General features: G+C 45.1%; 1 protein-coding gene across 1 annotated transcript in view; it reads right to left on the bottom strand.

Annotated features, from left to right (window-relative positions):
* Nucleotides 1-22,984, bottom strand: part of Acmsd (aminocarboxymuconate semialdehyde decarboxylase) — a 36,724-nt gene extending 13,740 nt beyond the window's left edge. Inside the window, exons 1-7 of the mRNA XM_075987780.1 lie at nucleotides 22,685-22,984; nucleotides 15,576-15,620; nucleotides 14,177-14,273; nucleotides 11,622-11,671; nucleotides 9,773-10,009; nucleotides 5,271-5,364; nucleotides 2,072-2,167 (exon numbers count right to left, since the gene is read on the bottom strand). Of these exons, the coding sequence (XP_075843895.1) occupies nucleotides 2,072-2,167; nucleotides 5,271-5,364; nucleotides 9,773-10,009; nucleotides 11,622-11,671; nucleotides 14,177-14,273; nucleotides 15,576-15,620; nucleotides 22,685-22,741 (676 nt within the window). The 5' untranslated portion in view covers nucleotides 22,742-22,984. The remainder of the gene's footprint in view (nucleotides 1-2,071; nucleotides 2,168-5,270; nucleotides 5,365-9,772; nucleotides 10,010-11,621; nucleotides 11,672-14,176; nucleotides 14,274-15,575; nucleotides 15,621-22,684) is intronic.
* Nucleotides 22,985-23,314: the final 330 nt, after the last annotated feature.

Raw genomic sequence — 23,314 nt, 5'->3', positions numbered from 1 at the left:
AAATAAATGTAAGTAGCTGGAGAAACATCTCAGGAGGTTCTTGTTGTTCTTACAGAAGACCTATGATACCCAGTACCCATGAAGGGTGGCTCACAACTACCTGGAACTAGCCAGTGGCTCTGACACCCTCTTCTGGTCTCAGAAGACAGTTGCTCACACGTGGCATACACCACACACACACATCAACAACCATAACAACATAACAATAACAATAAAGCTTGGATGTAGCTTGACATACAGCATGCCTAGCATGTGTGAAGCTCTAGAGTCAATGCTCAGTACCACTACAAATAAATAATAAAAAACAAATGAAAAATGGATGGGGAAACAGTTCACTTGGTAAAGTGAACCACCACGCAGTGACAGTGTGAAGACCTGACTTTGAATGCCAAATGTACATTAAAAAAAAGTCAGCCGGGGGGCTGGAGATATGGCTCAGTGGTTAAGAGCATTGCCTGCTCTTCCAAAGGTCCTGAGTTCAATTCCCAGCAACCACATGGTGGCTCACAACCATCTGTAAAGAGGTCTGGCGCCCTCTTCTGGCCTTCAGGCATACAGAAAGAATATTGTATACATAATAAATAAATAAATATTTTTTAAAAAAAGTCAGCCGGGCGGTGGTGGCACACACCTTTAATCCCAGCACTCGGGAGGCAGAGGCAGGCGGATCTCTGTGAGTTCGAGGCCAGCCTGATCTACAGAGCTAGTTCCAGGACAGGACAGGCTCCAAAAAACAAAAACAAAAACAAAAACAAAAACAAAAAAAACCACAGAGAAACCCTGTCTCGAAAAAAAAAAAACAAAAAAACAAAAAAACCTCAGATACCCACCTCTAATCCCTGTTTTGGGGAGGTGGAGATAGAAGGATTCCTGGGCTGTTTAGCCAACCAGTTTAGCCAGATTGGTGTGCTCCAGGTTTAGTGAGAGACCCTGTCTTTAAACAAACAAACAAACAAAAAAGGAATAAAAAGGTGGGTGGCACCAGAGGACCAATACCCAATATTGGCCTCCTTGGCCTTGTCCTCCACATGCATCCACACACACATGCATCCACACACACATGCATCCACACACACATGCACCCACACACACATGCACCCCCCCACATGCATCCACACACACGTGCACCCCCCCATGCACCCCCACACACATGCATTCACACACACATGCACCCACATACACATGCATCCACACACACATGCACACCCCCCACATGCACCCCCCCACATGCATTCACACACATGCACCCACATACACATGCATCCACACACATGCATCAACACACACATGCACCCACACAATGCATTCACACACACATGCATCCACACACACATGCACCCACACACACATGCATTCACACACACATGCACCCACACACACATGCATCCACACACACATGCACCCCCACACACATGCATTCACACACACATGCACCCACATACACATGCATCCACACACACATGCACCCCCCCACATGCATCCACACACACATGCATCCACACACACATGCATCCACACACATATGCATCCACACACATATGCATCCACACACATGCACCCACACACACATGCACCCACATACACATGAACCCACACACACATGAACCCACATACACATACATCTACACACACATGCACCCACATACACATGCACCCACACACACATGCACCCACATACACATGCACCCACACACACATGCACCCACATACACATACATCCATACACACATGCATCCACACACACATATATCCACACACACGCACCCACATACACATGCACCCACAAATAAACATGCTAAATAACCACACAAAAGAAGAACCATCTCTCTCCTTCGAGTACTGTCCTTTGTCCTCTCCTCACCCATGAATGTGCAGAGGAAGGGGCACATGAGAATACAGGGAGAAGGAGGCCATCTGTGTGCTAGGAGGAAAGCCCTCATCAGAAACCAACCCTGTCAGCACTATAGTCTCAGATGTTTAGCCTCCAGAACCGTGAGAAAATGTTGCTCTAAGTCACCCTGTCGGTGGCATTTTCTTAGGCCAGTCTGAGCTGATATGAATAGGGTCTCACCTCCATGTGCAAAGCACACTTTGAGTTTGGGAAATTTCTCAAACACCCCACCCATGATCATGGAACAAATGGCCACGGTGGTCTCCGACGGCATTCCTAGAAGAGGAAACGGGTTACGTGACTCAGGGCTGGGTAACTTCAGCGAGAAGCTTAGTGACAGTGGCTGCAGAGCAACAGCTAGACTGGGAGATTGTCAGTGAGGTGAAACGTGGGGCCCCTGTGCTCAGAAATGATCCAAATGTAGACAGGGCGTTACTTAGTCAAGAAGAACCATTGACGGCCCCCATTTGCTATTTCAAGGAGAGTAGTCTAAGAGATGGAACTGACAAGGGGCCTGGCTTTGGTCCTGATGGGGCAGGCAAGCATTGGAGGTAGTTTAGCTTGGGATTCCTGTTTAGTTTGGGGTTGTACACGCCTCCCCTTGTAATAACGCCCTTAGCAGCCCAATCCCTTCTCTTGCACACACTGTGCGAGCATACGTGCACACCTCTTCAAACAGTGAACCGAGCGACCTCAGAACTCCTAGGCTCCCGACCTGCACCAGATTACATGCATTCTCATCTCTGAGTGATGTTGTCAGGGTTCCCCAGCTGCGGTAACCATCAAATTTTGTTCATTTCTGCTCAAGTGTATTCCCAAAATATCCAGCTAGGAAGACGAAAAGGACCTATCTGCCCTGAACAGATTTGGGGTACATATACAGTAAGGCAAAACCGTTTCTTCCCATAGCCTATTAGGGAGAGTCCTCTATTATCACCTTACGCCTATGCATAACTGGACAGGTATATAATTAAAATGAAATGCATTATGGGAAGTGGCACTCATGATGAGTGTTAGGTCCCAAACCTCAAAAGGCAGCCACTGGCTACATTTCAAGATGAGTCTGGGCTCAGCTCTGGCTGGACACAGGATTACTGGCAGATAGATACAAGCTCACAAGCAACACTGCTCAGAAACGGAGTTTCTCTTTGCCAAGAAGAGCCACTTCCCTTCTCTCTTTCTACCTCAGGAAACAGCCATTTAGTGACATGCCAAAGCCTACACCAACCTTCAGACTCCTTCATTCCCAACTAACATGTAGCTATGGCGAGTTTCAAAACCATCGGGTTCTTCTGGATCTAAACCCTCAGGCCACTCCAGTGTACAAGTTCTTCCTCTCCCAACCCTGCAGCCACCTGCGCCCTTTCAAGCCCACCACTCCCCCACCCCACCCCTGGCCTTTCTCTCTGCTCCTCTCAGCCTTCTGAGAGGGAGCCATGGTAGCTCCGGACTCCCCAAATGCCTCTGGCTATTCTCTCTACCACACTAGAGAGTTCCATGGCAGCTTTATATTTACACTAAACCTTTTCTTTCCACGCACCCTGGATCAGTCCAGTCCACCTTCACTTACAGAAAAAACAACAAAACACACATGACCCAATCTAACAAACAAAACAGAGACCCAGACTGTCAGTATTGACAATGTATCCTCTACCATCTGTACTATCTGTTCACCCCGAATAAAGTTATCCTGAAAATCCATGTGAGTCTTTATTTTGAGCTTTTTTAGGTAAGGGGCGAGAAGCTGGAAATCCCTGGCCTGGCCCTGACTACCAGTAACACCGATTGCCCTTCAGGTTTCTTCTCAGGGCTGAGGAGCAAACCCAAATCCTTGAGCTTGATAGACAAGTGTTCTACCACTGAGCTGAGTTCCTAGCCCCTCTGCTTTCAGTTTTAGATGCATGGTGTTAGTCTTCAGGGCAGAATGATAGCTTTTGTAGTGTTCTGCCTCTTGGCCTGGGAGCAGTTATTTGATGTTCTAGCTGTGTTTCTTCATGGAGGATGTTCTTCCTCTTGTCTTGTAGGGTTTTTGTGGAGTTTTGTAAATAATAACGTCAATAAAGTTTTTGGTTATGACTTCACATTGGAGGTGTTCAGCAAACACTGGTCAGTTCTCTTGTCTGTTTCCTCATTCTGCCAGTTAGACAAAAGCCAGCTTTCCTCGGGAACTTGTGAAGCTGGTTCCCTTCTACCAAAGGAGCCATTTCATTATCAGAAGGGACAGATGGTTGCCCGTGGTGCCTATTAGCATACCAAAGTGCATGCCAGCCTTCAGGCTCCCTCGGTAACACAAGTACCTATTACACATTTCAGAGTCTATGATGGTGTCCTGGTTTTTCTCACTCCCTCTTAGCCAGCACCTCCTCCAGGAGAGACTTTCCTCCCCTAGCTTCTCTTCTCTTCTCTTCTCTTCTCTTCTCTTCTCTTCTCTTCTCTTCTCTTCTCTTCTCTTCTCTTCTCTTCTTCTCCTCCCCTCCTCCCTCCCTCCGTCCCTTTCTTTTTTTGGTTTTTCTAGACAGGATTTCTCTGTGTAACAGTCCTGGATGTCCTGGAATTCATTCTGTAGATCAGGCTGGCCTTGAACTCACAAAAATCTGCCTGCCTCTGCCTCCTGAGTGCCGGGATTCTTTTCATTCTTCTTACGGGCTCCGCTATTCTGCTATGCAAACTCTTGCCCTCTCTTGGCTCTCTCTTTTTCTGAATCTCTTGCCCCTCTCTTTGTTAATCTCTCTCATCTCCTCTCTCCTCTAATGGCTAAATCCAGTCTGCTTGTCATGTTTAGTCTGCTATTTTCTCTATTATGGACTCTTCTAGAAGCCTCTATTGGTTCTCTCCCTCATAGCTACAATAAAAACCTTCCCCTCAAACATACCTTGGAGCCAACATGACTTCAGTTTATACAACAGTGATGGCTGGTTCCTGGCAATGGCTTATTTTTAGGGTTCTGCGATAGTATCTGGTACTTAGTTAACAACTCACTAAATGTTAATGGTTACTGCTAATCCTGCCAAGTCTCTGCTGCCTCTTGGAGCTAAGGCTGGCAAAGTTTTTGGGTTGATGTGAATTTCTTCAAGAGCTCCCCACTGCTAGAAGCGGCATTTGGCTCATGTCTGATGCTTTAGCCCCCAAGGAACTGACAGAGTTTGAGAAACTGAGTCTTGAAGTGATTGGTTGCTAGCTAGGATACACAGTTAACAGGAGACAATGTAGTAAGGTAGATCTGTTAAGATGTATTTATCTGAGTAAAAACCCAACAATGGGTAGTTGTTATTACTCTCAACCTAATCCCACTTTCTTCCTCTGGCAGAACAGAGTTCTAAAGATAACTGGAAAAACCCAAGAGTTGGTGCTGTATTCCCAACCCCAGTCCAGCACAAACCTACGAGCCAAGGCAGCCAGTATTTGGCCATTCGTCCATCCATCTGCATATCCCAGGGATGCACGAACAGAGAACAGTTCAGCCTTTCGGCCGCCTTCAACAGAGCAGTAAGACACAGGTTATTTGGGGACATCACTTTTTTATATCATTCTATATTGATCTGAGTAAATAAGCTCAAATACTTTTGAAGTTCCTTCTTGATCTAGATAAAAGATTTCCTTGACCAATTATTACTACTTGGAAAAATAAAAAGAACTCTCAGAATTAACCATAGGTTGATGAATTTATCGTATTGCTTGGTAAAAGAAATTACAGAAAACATCCACCACTCAATGGTGTGTTTTTGTATGAGACAGGGTCCCTCACTAGCCTAAAATTCACTGATTTGTCTAAGTTGAGTGGCCGGTGAGCACCAGGCATCCAGCTGTCTCTGTTTCCCCAGTTATGGGTTTATGAGCTCATACCAACATGCCCAGCTTTTTCACACAGATTCTGGAGACTGAATTCAAGGTCTTGTACTCCCAAGGTAAGCGCTTTATTGACTGAAAATCTCTCCAGCCCCCACTCAAATATTTTGATAAAGAGCAATGCTTAAGGTCTAATTCCACACCTCAAATGCAGGGGATTCCCCCCCCCCCCCACTGGTGCCTGCACAGTTCACCCTTTCAGGATGACTGGGATGGTATCCTTGGAATCAGGGCAGGAGGGCTCCCTCCTCTTCCCTTAGAAAGCTGGAGCTACAGAAAGTGAGGAAACGTGAGCCAAGCATGGTTGTGTACACCTATCAGTGCCTGTTCAAAGCCAGCCTGAGCTACATAGTTCCGGAATTCCAGGTCAACGAGGAGTACACAGAAAGATCCCCATATCAGATAGATAGATAGATAGATAGATAGATAGATAGATAGATAGATAGATAGATAGATAGATAGAATAAAGCAATTCAGGAAAATGATGAGTCGGGTTAGGATCCACAGCTAGAATGAAGCATGGTAGAGAACACAAAACCTCATTCTCTCAAGATGGCAACTAATATCCCAGAGAGCTTAATACCAACGCTACTATAAGATTTTACAACTATTAGTCTGAAGTCACAGCTCAGGTAGTAAGGTGCTGGCTGTGCAAGCGTGAGGACCAGAGTTCAGATCCCCAGAACCCAGGTCAAAGCTGGGCATAGCAGCATGTATTTGTAACTCCAGTGTTGGGGTCTAGAGACAGGAGCATCTCTGGTGCCCATCGGCCAACCAGTTTAGTGGAGTCAGCAAGCTCTAAGTTCAATGAGATGTTCTGTCTTCAAAAATAAGGTGAAAGGGCTGGTGAGACAGCTCAGCCACTGGGGCTTCTCTTCGAGAGGACCAGCATTTGATTTCCAGCACCCATGTGATGACTCACAGTGGTCTGTAACTCCAGTCCCAGGAGATCTGAAGCCCTTGCCTGGCCTTTGAGGATACTGCACACATGTGGTACACAGATATACATGCAGGCAAAATACCCAAATACATAAAATAAAATTTAGAAATACAGCGAAGAGCAACTGAGGAAGACATTGGATGTCAACATCTGGCCTTCACACACACACACACACACACACACACACACACGAATTTTACAACTACTAACTCATTTAAACATTTATGAGACATGCACTCTGTGTGCTATACATGTTCAGAGATGTACTCATGCCTGCCTCGTTTTACGGAAAAGGGAGAACTCATGTAACTTAGTCAGGTCATGGTGTCCAATGAGTGGTAGAATCAGGCAGTCAGGTGCTAATATTCTGCCTGCCTCATACCAGCAATGAAATCATTTTGTACCTGAGTGTGTGTTGCTAGGTTTATTCACATAGAAGAGTGGTCTCTGGGAAGGGAGGTAGGGGACTGGGATGCTACAGAGTTGAAATGACAGCACATGACAGCACTAACTTGGCTGTCAGTTCTTCCCTCTTGTTTGAGCATGTTACTGACGCAAGCTAGAGAGGAGCTAAGCAGTCCAGCCTCGCTAACCAAACAGATTGTCAGACCAGGGACACTGCAGGTCAACTGGAATCAGGACAGACTCCTAAATCCCGCAGAAACTGGCATGCTCCCAAACAAGCTCATTGGGGTGATGGATGGGTTGAGCTCGCCACTCAAATGGAAATGTCTGTGTGCACCCTGGTGGCTGCTATTGCTTTCTAAGCCCCCAGGAATTTATAAATCCAGTTCCGATGAGTGCTGAAAATGACTTGCAGCTGAAGACTCTCTCACACTGTGCTGAGGCAACTTGGATGCATAAGTGAATAAATCCTTGTTCAAAGCTCATTGAAATTTCCAGAAAACATTCTCTGCATCAGCTGGGCCTCTGCTGCTAATTCGTTCAGAGAGTTCAGGACTGAGAAGAATATTAAATCTTTAAAGGCAGTTTCATAGGCAGTTCCCCACTTGGTTGACAGTCGCTCCAGCACAAACATGGAAATTTTTTTGCACATAATTAGAGCTCCATAAATATTAAATGGATAAATGACAGAGAGTAGAATGCCTGGTGAGCGTGCAAACACCGACTCAGACCAGGATTAAGGATTTTTGCATTACGATGGAAGTAGTAGAAAACTACCCATACCTTTATAGTTATGAGAGGAAATGAGACTCGTAAAAAATGCAATTGAGTGATGAATCATGGACCTTAAGTCCTGGTACCCAGGGTGGCTGGTTCAGTTACAGGATGAGGGTGAGAAAGAGTGGCGGGCAGAATGGTGGGATGTGAAGCTGGGTACTTCAGAACTAGATAGGAGCATTTTGAAAACACATTTTAATGTTTTAATATTTTAAATATAGAGATTATAAACAACACAATGAACACTCATGTACCCACCATTTGCGTTTATTAAATGCTAACATTTTCATGGCACTCATCTATCTATCTATCTATCTATCTATCTATCTATCTATCTATCTATCTATCTATCTATCTATCTATCTATCAAACCTCCATCTACCTATATATGTATCTATCACCTATCTATCACCTATGTATAACTTACCTGTGTATCATCCACCCATTTATTGATATATCTATCTATGTTTTCCTCTTATCCCCCCTTTGTGTTCTTCTTTTTCACCTATCTATACTTATTTTGAGGATTTTGAGACAGGATCTTGCTCTGTAGTCCAGGCTAGCCTCAAATTTCTGATCTTCCTGCCTGAGACTCCTGAATGATGGGATTACAGGCTGCGCCTCCATGCTCAGTTTCAGTATTATTATTATTATTATTTTTTTATGTATTGCCAAAATACACTTTTGGCTTCTTAAGTTTCTTTGTTTGGTTTTGGTTTTTGGTTCTTGCTTTTTCAAGACAGAGTTTGTCTGTGTAGTCCTGGCTGTCCTGGAACTTGCTTTGAAAACCAGGCTGGCCTCGAACTCACAGTACTGCTTGCCTTTGTCTGAGAGCTGGTATTAAAGACATGCACCATCATGCCCTGCTTCTTTCTAAGATTCTTAATTGAGGATTGATGAATTGAATACAAACACTGGAATATTCTGCAGTTTTAAAAAAGCCATTCATTAAAATAATCCTCACTGGGCTGGGGGGGGGGATGGTACAATGGGTAAAATGTTGTCATGCAGGTGTGAGTCTATATTCTCAGAACCCACAGAAAAGCCAGGTGGCTCCCCTACAATCCTAGCACTAGGGGGGTGGAGACAAGGGATACTTGGGGTAAGCTGGCTAGACTAGTTGAAGCAGGCAAATGGCAAGAGACCCTGCTTCAGTAAGGTGGAGAGCTATCTCGGAAGATGTCCGATGTTATGCACCACATGTATGTCCACACACATGCAAACATGAATATAAACATGCATGTCAAATACACACACGTGTGTGTGAGCTAGCACATACACATGCACACAGATAATGTTTATTTAGTTTGTAAAATTTCAAGTAGGATATGAGATCCCTTGTGTAACAGAATTATAATTTTGTTAAAATATAGATATGCAAAGTTTTAAATGAAATGAGATAACAGTGGCTACTGTCTGAGTGAAATGATTGGTGTGTTTGTCTTCCTTTTTATACTTTTTTGTATTTCCACAGACTGTTCAAAATTACTTTAAAATATTAATTTTAATATTATACTATTAATAATTCAAAAATTGTTTTAAAACATTATTTTTTCGATAGCAAAATAAAGTGTGTGTGTCTGTGTTTGAGCATGTAAAGCACTAGCAATGAGGGTGACATTTGGGCTTCCATGTACAACGGAAAGGAGTGCCAATGTGATACAGGAAGAGAGACTTCATTTACGCTACCTCAGGGCAGACATGGGAAGTGTCCCATCTTCTCCTTCTGTAGAATGACTCACTCTTTTGGTAGGATTTCTGGTAGGTTTCTACATCTTCTACCTACATCTAAAGTCTTTGGCCTCCTGTGTCCTGTCCCTTTCCCCTGGCAGGAGGGTCCTCCACCAGCATGGTGTCGGCCGGCCCACGACTGTGCCGCTGCATGTTGGCTGAGCAAAATCGGCAGTACTCACCGTGTAGACAGGGAAGAGTTCCGGGTCGTTCAAGTCCCACATGTTGATGTGGGAGCCAATCTGAACTCCGGGAAATCCTAGCTCCCTCACACAGCGCTCCATCTCCTCGACGGCTAGCTCCGGGGCTTGCATAGGCAACGTGCCCAAACCCACAAACCTTCGAGGGTATCTGGCAACGGTGGCAGCTAGGTCATTGTTTAAAAACTGGCACAGCTCCAAAGTATCCTTAGGTTTGGCCTGGTGAAAACAGGAAAGGTTCCATGCCGGTCAAAACCGACTTTATTAGGCGTTCATTTTGAACAACATTGGCTCTTAGCTGAAAACGTCCACCCGTCTTAATGATTTTATGCCTTAGGAAGAAGAGGCACGGACTGAGAAAGATAGTGGCCTCAGGAGACCCAATTCTCCGTGGAAGCAAAGAGAACTTTCAGGATGCTGCTGGTTAATCAGAAGAATGGAGGCCAGAAGCTGCTGCCGGGCCTGATGGGCAACTGCTGAGCTCTCCAGCTTAGACGTGGAACCATGATGGGCCACTACCGGCAGCAGAGACCGCGAAGGCCTTTCCAGCATCTGAAGCTGCCATCAGGGCATCTGTCTTGTCTCCTTGAAGGACACCAGGCCTGCTTCCACACAGATTCTGTCCTCATCTGTCCTCCTCCCCACCCTTCTTGTGGGCTCTGACACTGAGACAATAGACTTGATTTCCCCTCCCCCAGCTCGCTCCCTTTCACTAGGCTCAGTGATTCCCCCATTTCCAGCTTCTACAGTACCAGGGCTACAGGATCAAATGAGGTCAAGCCTAGCTTTATAGAGGGGGTTCTGGGATCAGAACTCAGGTCCTCATGCTTGAGCAGCCACCATCCTACACACTGAGCCGTTTCTCCAGCTCCCACCCACTTCTTTACGTGGGTTCTGGGGATTGAACTCAGGTATTGGTTCCTGCAAAACACTTTATCTCTCCAAACCACACTGAGGTTTCAAGACATCGTATTTTACACTGTGATCCTATCAGAATTGTGGAGATCCGAGTCATGCCTGCTGGATTTGTGAAGACAGGTGGGAAAGAATGGAGAACTGGTGATGTTTGCATTGCTCCTAAATCACATGTCAACCACAACAACTACCAGGTTAGTGAGTTCTCAGCTCTGTACCAAAAGTCCTTTCGCGGTCTCAAAAGCTATTCTGAAACTCTCAGTGCTTGAGAACTGTTGACTTGTGGGAAGGGATCTAGGACTCCCCTTTTGTAGAGTTTATCAGGAGGTATAACATAGTTGGTCATTATTATCCTATCTCAAAATTCTTACCTCAGAGTGCACTGGCTTATCAGCAATCCAGCAAGGCACAGCAGGGGCTAATCTAGACAGGCACACTCTGGTGGGGACTCAGTCTACCACTGAACTGTGTGGAGAATCTAGATTGGGTCTGAGAGCCACATACTGGCTACTGTCCTGAAGCAAGAATAAGAAGGCAGTCTGGGAAGAACATGCTACTGACCTATAAAGGGACCGATGGAATGGGAATGTGGCTTAGAGTGCCTGCCTAGCATGTAAGAAGCCTGGGTTCCAGTCCCAGCACTGTATAAACTGGGCATGGTGAAACCTACCTGGATCCTAGCACTCAGGAGACTGGGACAGGAGGATCAGAAGTTCAAGGTTATCCTCGGCTACAAAGCAAGACTGAAGCCGTCCTAGGCTATAGGAGAGTTTATCTCAAAAACAAACAACGAAACAAATAAATAAGTAAACAGGAGACTTGATGGGACCAATTTGGAGGTTTAAGCTGTCTGTCACCTTCTGAGCTGGACGTGGGCCTTCATCCCCAGGAGGATGGTTTGAGGTTTCTCACTCACCCAGTAGCTAAACATGACAGGGACCGTGGAAAGAGCTTGCACCATCACTCCTAGAACACAGAGACAAACCTGTGAGGAGAAGAGCTTTTCCCAGGGCAAAGAGGCTGGCAGCTCCCATCCTACCTGCTGGCTCTCCCTCACTGCTCGTCCCTCGGGCACACTCTTTCTCCCCCATCCTCAGCCTACAGGGAGGTGAAGGTTGGACATTGGATCCTTAAGAAAAATGACCTGACCCTACTTGTCCAGGATTTCTTTTACCCTCCTTGTGACAAAACTTTCTTTAGGTAAGGTATTTCTCCACCATTTAAAGAAAAATAGCATGTGTTAATCATGCGTGTAATGGATTTCATCATGACACTTTTAGACATGTATGTAACGTATGTTGGTCATAGTCACCCTGTTATCCCTCTCCCTGGGCCCTTTCCACTCCTGTTCATCTCTTTCCTTCCATCTTCCTAGCTAGCTTTTCTTCTACTTTCTTGTCATTTTTTTCCCCATCTTTTTTTATGGTCTCCATTTTTTTTTTCTAGAGCTTTCCACTGTAAGTCATGCATGACAAGTGCCCTTAATTCAGCTCCTAAATTAGCCTGGATAAAGTTTCGTGCAGTCCCCAGAGCTTGGTTCCAGAGTCTACGATCCAGGAATCTGAAAATCTGTGATCCAAAGAGAGCCCACCTCCAGGGTTCATTGTAGGAACTAAACCAGTTAATTTGTGTCAGGTGCTTAGAATGGTGTGCGGGGGCAAAGACAATGCTCATTGAAAGTGAGTTGGGACTGTTTCCTCAAGGAGAGCAACTGAGATAAACATACGAAATAATAAGAACAAAAGCCAAAGGAGACGACACGTGCACTTCTGTTGCAATCATACACGGCAATTTCTGACTCCTGGGAACCAAGTCTGAGTGTCGCTGTTTTCCTCTCGAGATGGTGGGCCCTCGCTCTCTCTTCACAGTTCAGGGAAAGGTTGTTCTTTGCCAGAGGTGCGGGAAACACGTCTTCTCCAAGCCACACCCCTACACAACCCCTGTGTATGCTGAGACTCAGGGCTGTGCAGACGTCCTGCAGAGACGCCTACAGAGTTGCTGCCAGCTTTCTGCACAGCTGGATTTCAATGTTAGTTGGATATGCATTTCAACAGTGATTATCAGACAGCCCTGGACAGAAGTGCATGCCACCTGATTCCAAACTTTCAGACAGCCCTATTCATTTGGTGCTGCCAGGGTGACTCCTTTTTTTGTGGACTGTGAAATAAAACACAATTCTATTTGGGCCTGGGGGTGCAAGTCTGCTATTCTAGTGCTTCCAGAAGAGGACACAGGAGGAAGAAGGCTTCAAGGCCACCTTGAACAAGAGTTCAAGGCCAGCCTGGGCTATACCTGAAACCTTGTCTCAAAAATCTGAAGAAAGCAATGGGCCTGCATCAGACTGGTTCTATCAACAGTCAGTGATAGATCGACTCCTTGCAGCAGGGCTCACTGGCTTGTGCCCACCTTGTTGAACTACTGGATGTACTGATGGATTCTGGGGGATGGGTAGTTACTATCTTCAGTTGAGTAGTTAGTAGTGAGCCCACCAGACTCCAGGTTAGCCTGTGGTCACACAGAGGATTCTGGTTAAAATTCAGTGGATCACACTGGGTGGTGGTGGTGCACACCTTTAATTTTAGCACTTGGGAGGCAGAAGCAGGAGAGTCTCTGTGAGTTCAAGGCCAGCCTGGTCTACAGAGTGAGTGTGAGGACAGGCTCCAAAGGTACACAGAGAAACCCTGTTTCAAAAAACCAAAAATACATAAATAAATGAATAAAATAAAAAAAATCAGTGGATCACAAACAAAGCAAAAGGGCATAAAAGAGACTTGTAGGGAGGAAGGGAGTTGACAGAAGACAAAGAAAGCATGTGCGAGCATGCGTCGTGTGTGTGCATGTGTGCATGTGTATGCGTGAGTGCATGAATGAACCATTTGTGCCACAGTATGCATGTGGAGATCACAGAATAACCTTCTGTATCAGTTCTCACCTTTCCTTTTGTTCATGCCCCTGGCTGTCCATGAGATTCTGGAGATTCTGTCTCAGTTACCATCTTACCCAGGAGCACAGGGGTTGTAATATACCAGGCTAGCTGGCCTGTAAGCTGCTGGGGTTCTCCTGTCCCTGCCTCCCATCTCACTACAGGAACGCTGAGATCCTAGCCACCTCCATGACTACATCTGGCTTTACGTGGCTTCTGAAGATCTGAACTTAGACCCGCACAGTTGTGTGGCAAACGCTTTCCCTACTGAACCACTTTCTGGACCTATTTTATGTAATAAAATGCAGTTATCATTTTGATAGTATACCATCTTGTTTTTAAGCTAATAAAACTTTCAAACCCATGCCCTAGAAGCATGGGCTTGCAACGACCCCTTTCCCTCTAATGAAGCTGTAACAGCATGGCTGGCAGGGAAACAGGAAACGGAAGTCACCATCCTGTAAATCACATCACATGATCATCAACTTTAAGGAAGGAGCTCCTTTACAACAGGAGGAAACATTGAGAGCATTTCACATCGTACGTGCCTTTCTGGTCCATTTCTCTGATACGAACTTCCGGGTCCCAGCAGTTCTGTTGGACCACTCTGAAGACCTTCCCATCTTTCATCATCTTTGCTTCTCCCTGAGCCAGAAAAACCACATCAGCAAAGGCAACCTACTTGGATAAATCCTGTGTTCTTGAGTGTGACCAACCATTCAGGCGGCAAACGTCCATATGACTATGTGTAGAGGTCAGATTCAGGCATCCTTTCTCTGGGGGCTGTCCACCTTGGCTTCCTTCCTTCCTTTCTTCCTTCCCTTCCCTTCCCTTCCCTTCCCTTCCCTTCCCTTCCCTTCCCTTCCCTTCCCTTCCCTTCCCTTCCCTTCCCTTCCCTTCCCTCCCTCCCTTCCTTCTTCCTTTCTCTTTTTTGAAACTCACTGGCCTGGAACTCACAAAGTAGGCTAGAATGGCCAATCAGAGAGCCCCAGGGACCCACCTGTCTCTATCTTCATAGTGCTGGGATTACAAACACATATTACCATGTCTGTTTTTTTTTTTAAACATGGGTACTGGGGAATTGAACTAATGCTTGCAGAGCAAGGCCTTTATCAGTGAAGCCATCTTCCCAACCTGGATTAATCTTTTCGTGAATGGTTTGGAACATGTTTCATCTCCATATAGTTTGAGGGATTTTTCCCTTCATCAGCACGAAGATAAAAATTCAATTACTTAATGGGGCTCAGCCTTTCTCTCTCCTGCCTTTCATGTTTGGTGTTGAAGGGTTGTGCTGTGTGGGTGTCAGCCGCTGAACACAGACTGGCCCTTTCTACCTATGTGACAGAGGATGGTGATCCATCATTTGGTGATCTGAGCTATTGGCTGTGAGACCCAGGAGGGCAATCTGTGTCTAGAAGATGTCATACCTGTGACACAATAGGCCTGGAAAAGACCTTTGAGATAGACCATAGCATGTCTCTCTAGGGAAGCAATATCCAGGCAGTGAAGGTAAGGGGGTTTTTGTAACAGTGCAGGGCCAGCTGATTCAACATCTTTGTCATCTGATTTCTCCTAACCAATCCACGAATTTTTTCAGTTCTAATATAGGAAGAACCCACAGAGGGGTCAAGCCACTTTCTTGGGGCTGTTCAAGAAATCCTAAAATTGGTTCCAAGGCAAATTTAACAAAATTAAAAAAGATTAAGAAGAGATTTTTGTAGAGGTGTTTCAATTTTAGTTTTTATTTTGTAGGTGTTGCTGCTTGAAGTCACTCCTATTTTTCTAACTATTTCTGTGAAACTTAGGGGCTACTTCCTGCCTACTACAGGATTAATGCAAGGGGAAAGAGTTGAGTTTCATGGATGCTCAGCCTACAACATGTTAAGCCAGGCACGCCATCACTGTATGTGCTGTATGTGCGGTAGGTATGTGCGGGGAGAAACTCACCTTGCCTTGCTGCTGGAGCTGCACCCAGCCTCCATAGCCGAACCTCTGTAGCGAGGAGAAGCATGGTTAGACTTAGTCAGGAAAGAAGATGGGCCTGCAGCCAAGGTGTACCAGGCACAGGTTTCCAAACTCTGTCCCATCAAACACCATCTTTCTGTCTGTTCCCTCCTCTATACCTGCTCAATATTTTCATTAAATAAATTTACCTTTAAACTGACATATTTATAGAGAAAGAAAATCTCCTGTGTCTAGGCTGAAGATGCAGCCCCGTTGGTAGGATGTTTGCCTAGCATGCACAAAGCCCTGGGTTCCGCCCTCAGCACCAAATAAATTGGGCATGGTGGCTCATATCTCTAATCACTCAGGAGGTGGAGGTTGGACAGTCTAGAGGCCAAGGTCATTCCTGCCTATATAGGGAATTTGAGACCAGATTGGGCTGCATAAGTCACTGTCTCAAAAAAATTGGAAGAGAGATAGAGGAAGAGGCTAATTTTATTATTGTTTGAGAGTTTTTCCTTGAACTTCTGGCTGAATCTGTCATCCTGTCTCAGTCTCTTGAGTACTTGGGATTAAGTATGTGCTACTTTGCCTGACTTTTAAGTGATATTTTAACTTCTTGGGGACTTCACACCTTCATCACATGCCCAATAGAGCTCCTGAAGAAGGGCTACTCAGAGAAAGCCTGTCTCAGAAAGAAAGAAAGGAAGAAAGAGAGAGAGAGAGAGAGAGAGAGAGAGAGAGAGAGAGAGAGAGAGAGGAAGGAAGGAAGGAAGAAAGAAAGAAAGAAAGAAAGAAAGAAAAAACAAAAAGAAAAGAAATTCTGACCCTGACCCTACCTCTGTTTGAAATCACCATGGCAAGTAAAAACAAAAGATCTGTCAAAACTAGTTCTTTATAACCTCTAGTTAATCATCACCCCAGATGTGTTGACTCTGCTCTTTTCGTCATTGCACAAGGTAGTGGAGCCTGTGGGGGTATGCCTATTAATATTTAAGAAGAAAAGGCAGGTTTGAAAAGAGATAGTATTTCTTCCAAAGATAATTTAGATCCCCAAACAAAATATCACTGACTTATTCTTTTCATGAGTCTGTTGGAAAGTTTGGAGAAACTGTGAGAAAAGATCAGAAACAGGCATTTTAAAATATGATTCCTACTAAGAAACAATTGAAGTCAAAGGGTATTCTGCTAGTTAATCCCACTCTAACACCTATTCTAGACGGCTAAGGACGTGGGTCAGTAGGTCAAGAGCTTGCCTAGCATTCACAAAGACCTGGGTTCCATCCCCAGCACTGCATAACCCAGTTATAGTGGTATACATACACCCATGGTCCCAGAACTCTGAAGGTGGAGGCAGGAGATCCAAGAGTTCAAGGTTATCCTCAGCTACATAGCAAGTTCAAGACCAGCCTAGGATATATGAGATACTGCCTCAAAAGACAAAACAAAAAAAAGTCCAACTTGTTCTACTATGATAATATAGGCAAGAAAAAAGGGAATAAGAGAAATACTCTAGCCTTTAACTCATTCTCTCTCTTCAGGGAATTATGGCCACTGGACTCTCATTATCCCAACACTGGCTAACCATCACTCCACGAAAATGTCTACTGTATTAAAGATCTGGTTGCTTGACTTGTGGATTGTGGTCCCATGATGAAGCTCCCTCTGTGAGTTTATATGAACGGGAGAACTTGATGTCAAGGGGGACATGAGAACAGAGAAAGTAGTGATCTGTTAGGGGTCAGATCTCTCCATTGGATGGGGTTAGATTGTTCTGGGGGGGGGACTCACAGAGCTCTGGATTCCTTCCTTCCTTCCTTCCTTCCTTCCTTCCTTCCTTCCTTCCTTCCTTCCTTCCTTCCTTGATTCATATATATATTCATGTATATATGCCTGCAGGCCAGAAGAGGGCACCAGATTTCATTATGGATGGTTGTAAGACTCTGTGTGGTTGATGGGAACCAAACTCAGGACCTCTGGGATAGCAGCCAGTGCTCTTAACCACTGAGCCATCTCTTCAGCCCCCTGGGTTCATTTCTGAAAATCAAGTGCTTCACTTGTCAAGCTGGGTTAATAATGTAAATATTATTGTGATGTTTTATATAAATTAAGCCATCTGTCTTTCTTGTGTATGAGTGTGTGCTCATGTGTGAGCACACATGTGTGCAGGGGCATGTGCATATGGAGAATATTGCTCCTCCTCAGGTTCCATCCACTTGGTCTTTTGAGGCAGGGTCTCCCATCGGTCTATGGTTCAGCAATTAGGCTAAGCTGTCTGCTCAACAAACCCCAGGAGCAGTCTGTCTCTACCTTCCTGGTGGGGGATGATCGGTGCATATCACCATCCCTGGCTTCCTGCAAAGGCTCTGGGGACTGAACTCAGGTCCTCTACTGAGCAACCTCCTCAGCATTCTTTTCCTTTACTCTCCAGAGATCTGAAGTGATCTTGCACTTCTTCTTCTGAAGAATCCCCTATCTGGCTGCAGCATGTGAGGCTTCAAGGGACTAAATACACCTCCTCCTTCAGTGGAATTGGTGAGAGGACAGGGAGGTAGTACAAAAAGCCACTAAGACTTTTGCTCGGATGTGTACTTTTGTTTGGTGCTTAGGAAGTTTCCAGGACATACACCTATGAAACCCCAAATTCTTTATCTCTCAGTTTTTCAAGGAGTTTAAAGAATGCCTTTAGGGTCCAGAAGGTGGGGCACCTGGAAACTGTCTGCTATAGATGTCCAGTTCTCTGCTCCAGATGGAGTGGGGCTGGGGGGAGGGGAGGCAGGAAAGGGAGGCAAGAGTGTGGAAAGCTTTCTCTCCTCCCTACAAAGAGCAGGCTCTGTTCTAGGCTCCTCTGGTTGTCCAAGATGTAGAGAGGGAAGGCTTTTATTTTTAGGACTTAGCTGCCAACAGCCTCCTGTGGTCGGATGGAGGGTTTTATTGAGACCTAGTGAGATGATGAGCTTTCTTTCCAAGGATGCGTGAGAATGTGCTCCCGAGAAGCAGTGGGCACTGATTTAAACTGTTGGGAGGGAGTTGTGAAGACTGGCTTAAAGTTCAGACCCCACAGTAAGAAGGCAAGTAGAGGCTGGGTGGTCATGCAGGCTTGTAACACAGCACTCAGGGAGCTGAGGCAGGAGAATCAGGTGTTGGATGCCAACCCAGGCTACACAATGAGACCCCGATGGGGAGAGTGGGGGAGAGAGGAGGGGAGAGAGAGAAAGAAAAGAATGGAAGAAACGGGATTCTTTGTGTAGTCTACCTATATTGGGCTGGAACTGAAAATCCCTCTCTGACTTATTCTGTCTTAGTCCCTGTGGGGTACTCTGACACAGTACCATCACCAGAGGCTTCTAAATGCAGGCATTTATTTCTGGTAGTTTCAGAAAGCTGGGACATCTAAGTTCAAGTAATGCGCAGACTCACGCTCTGGTAAGAGGCTGTTCCGGTTCCTCCCGAGTCTCACACCAAGAACAACATGTAGAGCTACCTCTGGACTGTTTTTATAAGAATCACCCAGTTCCTCAAGATTTAGCTGCTCCCTGAAGTCCCACCTCTGTGTCCTCTCGCTTGCAAGGGAGGGTTTCAATATCTGAGTTTTGAGAGGACATACATTTAGACCACAGAACTTTCTTAGTTCCTTCAAGATTCCCATCTAGACAAGGAGGTAGCAATCTGGTGTGACATCCTCTAGGTGGATGGGTCATGATGATCACTCTCTCAAGGAGAGTGCAGGCAGGGAGGGTCCTGTAGAGCCCACTTCTTAAACTATGGGTCCCAATCCTTCGTGGTGATCACTTAATGTGTGTTGTGAAAAATTTGGCAACAGCAAAACATGCGATGATCAAAAATTAATTCAAAGTCAAACGTGTCATGAATCCGAGGTGGTTCTGGCAGTCTGTGCCCATGCTGCATTGTGCAACTCCCCTGAAGTTGGTTCTGAACATACGACCTGTGCACTTTGCCCTGTGCAGGAGCACTGCCCGAAACTCCTCCGCTGAGAGTCGAGACTATTGTATGCAATAAATCGCAGTGACTGTCGTACATATAGTTTCCGGCTCATAGAGAGACATAATGGATTCATTATGGAAAACAAAGACTTTCAATATTTTCCCGCTGTCATCGCTCAGCTTGTAAGTATCCTGTGAGTATGTTTTTGAATTGTACTGTGTTAGAATGCTTGTTTTAAATATTGCTGTCCCCGGGCTGAGAATGTAGCTCAGTCTGTAGAGGGCTTGCTGGCATGTACGAAGTCCTGGCTTTGATCCCCAGCACCATAAAAACAGGCAGGATGGCTCAGGCCTCCAGTCCCAACAGTCAAGAGGCAACAGGCAGAAGGTCAAGAGTTCAAGGTCATCCATGGTTACACAGAGAGGCCCACCTGGGTCATATGAGACCCTGTCTCAAAATTTCTTTTTTTTTCTTTTTTTGCTGTTGGATTTGCTGGCTTGAAATTCATAAAATGGCCCAAGGAATTTTGGCTTGGGATTAGGACAGAATTCCCAATGATTTGCGGAATGGCCCAAAAAATACTTCTGCCATTCTATACTATATATTTGTGCTACGTAACATTCTCAGCACTGAAAGTTATAGGAACAAAATATCCATAATTCTGAAAAGCACTGGAGATGATCTTTGTCCTGCAGTGTTAAATGTTCAGCCAAGATTTTTTTTTGTTGTTTTTTGAGACAGGGTTTCTCTGTAGCTTTGGAGCCTGTCTTGGAACTAGCTCTTGTAGCCCAGCTGGCCTTGAACTCACAGAGATCCTTCGGCCTCTGCCTTCTGTGATTAAAGGTGTGAGCCACCACCACCCAGCTAAGATTTAATTCTTTAGGTAAAAACAAACACATCTATATCATTGGTATGAAAATTTACCTTTTATCATTAACACATATTAAAGAATTGTTTTAAAGTAGGTTTCATACATGTTCAATTTGTGTACCTATTTTATACACTAGTTTATGTTGGGTGGCATAAATTTTCTTGGTAGAAAGGAGTCCTGAGCGGGGGGACACTTGAGCAGCTTCAGAGCAGAAACCACCATGGAACCCTGGGCATTTCACATGGCTTTTTGTGTGTGCTTTATGAGGTCCAAGCAAAAAGAAAATCTTGCTCCCACTAGACCGAGAACTGACATGAATGTGTGTGTGTGTCTTTGTGTTTTCCTACATCTGTCAGGATAGGAAGTGTAATATAATTTATACATAATATATTCAACACGGCACTTATCAGATGATTCCTCATAAGCCAGGGGTTGAAAACAGTACGGTAAGAGGAAAGACACTGCAAGTTGCTTCCGTGGGGCAGTGGGTGGTACAGCCCTCTCAAGTCGCTTCCACAGGGCTCCTGGGAAGTGGGTGGTACAGGCCTCCCAGAAAATCATTAACATCACGAAGGGTTGTTTACACTTAGAAGATGTGACCAGGACAAGACGTTCCCAAGCAGACAGGCTCCACTGCGGACTGTGAGGTCAATGGGGTTCTCTGTTTCCATTGGCCATGATGGGATAGGATTTCAGACAGCTCAGTACTAGTCCCATGTTTCAGTCTGTTCTTTCTACCTCTCGGGTCACCAATGGGCAAAGAAATGCTTGAGATCAAAAGCTTTTTTTTTCCCTTTGAGATAGGGTCTCATATAAGCCAAGATGGCCTTAAACTCTCTGTGTAATGAGGAATAACCTTGAACATCTGATTCTCCTGCCTCCACCTCCTGAATTCTGGGACAACAGGCATGGACCCAGTTTAACACAGTGCTGGAGACTGAACTTAGGGCCTTGTGAATACTCCATCTCCTGAGCTACACACTAAGCCTGAGGTTAGCATTTTTCTATGCGATAACAGTGAGAAGAATATTTGCTCGCACAATGACCCACTTTTTAATTAGAGTTTGTGTTAACTCATTTTTTTCCACCCTAAACAAAATAAAGATGAAACATTACCAGTAACGTGAAAATACCCCAGGACACGAAAGACCAGTAAAATCAGATACTGGCCTAAACTAACTTCTAGGTAGTTACAAGATTCTTCTAGGTTCCCACCTTATTTTTTCAGTGCCCCTCCCTTCCTCCCTCTCTCTTTCCTTTGCTTCCTTCCTGGTCTGAAATACACCAAGTATTTGTCTTCAGCCCACTGACACCAACTTTACAAGCTGTTAAGGAAGTGGGCTGAAGAGATAACTTAGAGGTTAAGAGTGTGTGTGTGTAGCTCTTCCAGAGGACCCGAGTTCTAATCCCAGCACCCTGGCACCCTGTAACATTAGCTCAAGGAGAGCTAATGTCTTTGGCCACACACACACACACACACACACACACACACTGCCACATACGATTAGAATTAAATCTTTAAGGAAAGTTTTCATTCTTAGGGAAACTCAGAGAATACACCCCTCACCCCCATCCCCCTCGGTGCTTCAGATAGAGTCCAGGGCTTCAGGCATACTAGGCAAACACTCTACCATTGAGCCATGCCCACAGGTCCACTACCTTATTTTCTTTTTTTACAGAGAACGCTCTTTCAAGAAACCAATGTACAAAAATTTCATGTCATCGGCTCTGGGGATCTCTGAGATGCCTGCTTCCCAGGTCTCCCTAACAAGGTTCACAGTCTAACGATCAGGCAGGAAAGATTTCAGACAGAGTTCTGAAATAGACTGGAAAGACATTTCACAAAGCTATCTCCTGGGGCGTCTAGAACCTATTTTAAACATTTTGGAAACCGACCACATCCTATTTTTTTTCCAATGGTCTTTTAGTTGCAACCGAGACTTTCGATCCTGTGGTAGGCAGGTGTCATTCCAGCAGCGGAACACACTATTTAACAGGCAGCAAAGCTGCTTGACTTAAATCGTGCAGAAATCTGAAAGGATGTGTCATGCGAGGGGAAAGAAAAGCTTCAAGAAGCCCCTTATTTCTTTGATCCATTGCTCTGTTGAAATGAATGTAAATGTCACTTTAAATAGTAGGAAATTAGAGCCACCAAGCCATTTAAAGATCACTCCCCCGAGAGCGAAGAAGAATGGCATTCAGTTCCATCTCCAAAGAGGACAGAGATATATAAATAGAGGCGTTGAGAGACACTGGGAAAGGTCCAGAAAGAATCCAGCACTTCAGTTAACATTACCTTTTCCAGATCAGGCCATTCCTTTGGTAGAATATGAGTGTGGATGTCAATTTTCATCTCCACAGGATCAGAGGAGACACGTGTATATACAAAAAGGGAATTCTGATGTCAAGAGATCGTCATGAAAATCAGAGTTCATTGACTTTCTCCGTTCCTTTATGTCTACCTTCGGGTACCAGTCAGAAGGCCTGGCCAGCCCAGATTTGGTCCATGCCAACTGCCCTATTAAAGTTCAAGATCCTGTTTATCCAGTTGGCTTTGGTTCAATACTCTTTGGTAACTAGGACTCAGCAAAAAATTAGAAAAGAAAAAAAAAAGGCAAGAAGAAAACAGGAACGTGCTCAACTTCTGGGACTGAAAGTACAGCATGCCGCTTTGACTCAGCAGTAGCTCAGAACTTGACTGATTTGGATCTGGGGAGGGATCTCAGTTGGCAGAAGCCTTGCCTAACGTGATGAAATCCTGGGTTCTGGTCACAGCATCACTTAAAACAGGCATGATGGTGCGCACTTATAATCATGGCCCTTGGGAAATAAAGGCAGGCAGAAATTCAAGGCCACCCTTGCCCTTGGTGGGTGTTCAAGGCTTGTCTAGTAAATATGAGACCCCACCTTAGAGAAAAAATGACTA

The sequence above is a fragment of the Microtus pennsylvanicus genome, chromosome 10, assembly GCF_037038515.1.
Source record: "Microtus pennsylvanicus isolate mMicPen1 chromosome 10, mMicPen1.hap1, whole genome shotgun sequence".
Taxonomy (NCBI): Eukaryota; Metazoa; Chordata; class Mammalia; order Rodentia; family Cricetidae; genus Microtus; species Microtus pennsylvanicus.
This window is presented reverse-complemented; position numbering and strand designations above follow the sequence as displayed.